Source organism: the organism of the source record quoted next, unplaced genomic scaffold (genome assembly GCF_019419815.1).
Source record: "Pyrus x bretschneideri cultivar Hongxiangsu unplaced genomic scaffold, Pyrus_bretschneideri_v1 Contig45, whole genome shotgun sequence".
In the NCBI taxonomy this organism is placed as follows: Eukaryota; Viridiplantae; Streptophyta; class Magnoliopsida; order Rosales; family Rosaceae; genus Pyrus; species Pyrus x bretschneideri.
In genome coordinates this window covers 3,730,722-3,734,644 of record NW_025999779.1, presented here as the reverse complement: position 1 = coordinate 3,734,644, position 3,923 = coordinate 3,730,722, and the positions used below count along the sequence as shown (strand labels likewise).

At 35.6% G+C, this 3,923-nt stretch overlaps 1 protein-coding gene across 1 annotated transcript; it reads right to left on the bottom strand.

Annotated features, from left to right (window-relative positions):
* Positions 1–2,157: 2,157 nt before the first annotated feature.
* On the bottom strand, positions 2,158–3,604 carry LOC103933737 (probable membrane-associated kinase regulator 4). Its single transcript, XM_009343430.3, has one exon. It carries the CDS (start codon positions 3,395–3,397, stop codon positions 2,291–2,293), a length of 1,107 nt encoding a protein of 368 aa, XP_009341705.2. The 5' UTR covers positions 3,398–3,604; the 3' UTR covers positions 2,158–2,290.
* Between the last annotated feature and the right edge of the window lie 319 nt (positions 3,605–3,923).

The following is a 3,923-nucleotide window of genomic DNA, read 5'->3' as shown; positions in this document are numbered from 1 at the left end:
CCTTAATATTTAAGCCGTCAAATATGATAGTTTTATCTAAAATATTTAAACTGAAACATCCATTTGAGTAATGTATTGTACACATTGATGTATAGTAAAAACAATATGATGTATTTTATTTTTTTATCAAACTCGACTTGATGCAATCTATTTTGAGCAAGGGATGTGATATCCACACATCCTTTTTTACTTCTCACACACTCTTCTAACTTTCAACCATCGGATCGGATGAATTGAAAAAGATGAAAAAACAGAAATTAACAAGGGGTGTGTAAAACCATAATGCAGGACCTTATGACAACCAAAAACCGACAAAAAAATCTTTTAAGGAAAATTCTAGGAAGACTATATTTTGCAAATCATAAAAATTAGGTTTTTTATGTGCTTCGAAATATAAGATACTCTAAAGTCTTAATTATTAGATTTTTTGTTTGACATACAGAAGTTAAGATTTTACGGTTAAAATACTTCAAAATATAGGATTGGGAGACCATTTATTGTTTATGAATTTCACCTTACTTATAATGATTGACAGATGAAAGCTAAATGGATTATCTGCTCCTAACTTTCATGCAGTTCAGACTACAGTAGAACGATATCCCCCACACTGCTTTTGGGTGAAAATAAAGAAATCCTCTTTGTGAGGATCATTTCCGAATCTTTTTTGTGATGGTTTTTTTTTGGATTCTTTTTATGAGGATTCAAAAGATCTTTAAATCGTGTCTATTTATCGTACATCATGCAGTCATAAATTATTTTAAATAATTTCATTTAAAATTAAACATAAATAGTATCTAATGAAAACTAGCTGCACGATATACAATGAACAGATACGATTTAAGGCTCTAAGGATCCTCACAAAAAGGATCTAGAGAGGATCCTCATTCAAAGGTAGAACGATGAAGGACATAAAGCCTGAAAGTTGATTTTGAGATTTATGTTTATTCAACATGCAGAATTTCAAAGAGGATGAACATTATTATCAATGAAGAAAGTGATTAGCAAAAATATTCCTGTCAACAAAGACACTGGGTTAGTTTTACTTTAAAACCACTAAAAAAGTTTGACTCAGTTTAACAGAGAAAAAGTTTTCCATAATAATTTGGGTTCTCTCCTTTTTTACTGATTGTGTTAAATACATTTTCATTTTCTTCTCATCATTTCTACTCCTGCCAAAATTATTTCAAATTTTCTTCTTTGAATATAACGTCCACTTTTATTAAATGACAGATTGTTGTACACAAATTTACATATCATAAGTACATTGCTATTGTGGCGTCTTGACTCTTGAGCTAACAATGCATTTGAAATTTTTTTTTCACATGTATATGTGCACAAGATAGTACGCGACGATATACTTGTATCAAGTAAGTTGCTCTTATTGACAAAGGTCAATAACATTGGTCCATACTTTTGAGCGGTAAAACATTTTGACGTGTTATGGATACATTTATTGTAACAAAATCTATCAACGTTGATGCAAATCTATACTCTCCTCTTATGCTCAAATTTGATTCCTCCGCTCATAAATTAGAGTAACATAAAACCTTGCCTTCCAAAAAAAAAAAAAAAGTAGCAAGTGAATAGGCACACTCACACTCAATAATAACAATGGAAAAGGATCCTCGCCAAGTCCTCTTTCTGAGGATCCTAGGGATTCCGTAATCGTGATCGTTCATCATACATCATGCGGTCACAAATCATTTCAAAATTTAAAATTAAATATGAATAGTACCTAACGAAAACTAACCGTACGATGTATGATGAATGGTTATGATCACGGGATCTTTAGGAAAAGGATTCGGATCCTTTTCCACTAAGAAAAACTAATAAAAAAGATTTGAAAACTTTGAGTTTTAACGATAATAACAAAATAAAAGAAAAAGTGAATAATATCAGAATTACTTTTTAGTGTAAAAATATAATTTTTCGTTAAAATGAACAGTACCGAAAGTTTTTCGTTAAAGTTTCCTTTCCAATAACAATAATGTGTCATCCAAAAAGTAACAAAAAGAATCAAACAAAGGATCGTGGAAATCAACTCAGTTACAACTACAAAACTTCTCAAGTAGTAAAAAAAGTTGGGGAACCACAGAAAGTTGCGCTAAACTTTTTGATTTGAACAGTTAACAACGCCAAGAACAAGAAAGTCTCTGCTCTAACAGTGCTGGAAAAACGTGCAAATACAAATGCCTATACGTCAATCACACTGCATAGTAATCAGTAATTGAACCCCAAAAATTCAAAAGAGAGATTAACAGAAAAAAACCCATTTCAATTTCTCAAAATCTCAATCATACAACGCAATCAAATTATTCATGTGTGTTTCTCTCACGGCGTTATTGGATGAGGCCTGGTGAGATCTCTTGACCCCAACAAACTGCATTCTTGAACTGAACAGCTGATGGGACTGTTTGCAATGAGCAATTGCTCCTTCTATCGAGCTCTCAAGTTCTGAATTTGCACTTGTACTTCGCTTCAGCAGCTGCAAATCTGAGAACCCACTTGAGCTGAAGGAGAAAGAAGACGAGGAAGACGAAGAAACGGAGGAAGATGTGGGGGAACACAGAGATTGCAGAGCAGGTGTATGTTGGATTGCCCCAGAGAAAGATTTTCTGTGGGTGTTTGCGTTTTCCTCAGCCATTTCTTTCTCAATGCTTTTCATCAGAGTGGTGGATGATATTTGGAACCTGCCATTGTCGATTCTTCCAAATGGGGTTTTCTTGGCCACTTTCATATACTTGTTGGAGCAAAAGTCTGTGACTTTTGAGCCATTTTCTGCTTCTGCTTCTGCATTGCTCGCTGGTTTTGCACATGAGTTGTAGTCGTCTGCACAGGTGGGTTTTGTGAACAGGGACTTCACATAGGCCCTTGAAGCCTTGAGCTTTTGACCCAATGAGGACTGCTTGATCTGCTTCAGCTTTGTGGACCAAGATTTCTTTGGATGATCATTGTGACCACCAATGAAATTCACACACATGTCAGCCGTCCATTCGGAGATGTACTCATCTGAGTTGAGCTCACTGCTGACCCTGCAGGACTCTGAGGAGGAGATATTGCAGGATTGATCCAAGGGGGTATTGGAACTTTCCCTTTTGGTGAAGCTTTCACCAATGGCTTCCTGGGTTTTGTTGTTGGAGGTTTGGAGGATCTTTTGGACCATTTGCAGGCGAGGTGGGAGGTGGAGAGGGAGGAGCTTACCTTTGTAGAAGAGTTCATCAGCTGGGGATGTTGTGGTTTCTTTGTCTTGAGAAAGTGTGGACATTTGGAACTCAAACTCTCTGGTTTGTGGTGGAGAGCTGATGGAATAGCACAAGAAGTTGGAGGAAGAGCTCACTTCTATGTCTATGTAGTCTTCATCCGCACTTTGATCACCTGAAGCTTGGCTTCTGGCCATCTCATGCGACCCTTCTCTCTCTCTCTCTCTCTCTCTCTCTAGTTTCTCTCTCTGGATTCTCTCTCTGTGTATGTGTGTGTGTGTGTGTGTGTGTGAAGATGCTTAGCTTATGGGGAGGAGAGCTTGTTGAGGGAAGAGGCAGAGCACCCTTTAAAGTAAAGATGTTGAAAAGTTTGAATAATGCATGTATAATTGTAATAAGAGAAATGAGAATCCTCTATTAAAGTGAGATTTTTCATAGAGCTCAATTATCTTACAGTCTAATATCAATTCTTTAACATTATAAAATATTGTATTAAAAACATGAAATGGTAAAGACTTCATGAAAATTTTCACTAACGTCTCTTGGAATAAATAAAAAATTCTATTTCTTTTTTCTTTGCATGTCTATCTTGATTCCCGAATGCTTCCAGCAGAAGGGAAAAAATTATTAACCATTATTCCAAGCTGAGTAGCCACACAAACTGACCAATATATATTATTGTTCGTATATCTAGGGCTACAGGACATCCAACTTGTAGCTTAT

What these genes read in the sequence shown, in the direction of transcription:
- LOC103933737 (XM_009343430.3), bottom strand. Translation starts at nt 3,397, where the DNA reads ATGGCCAGAAGCCAAGCTTCAGGTGATCAAAGTGCGGATGAAGACTAC.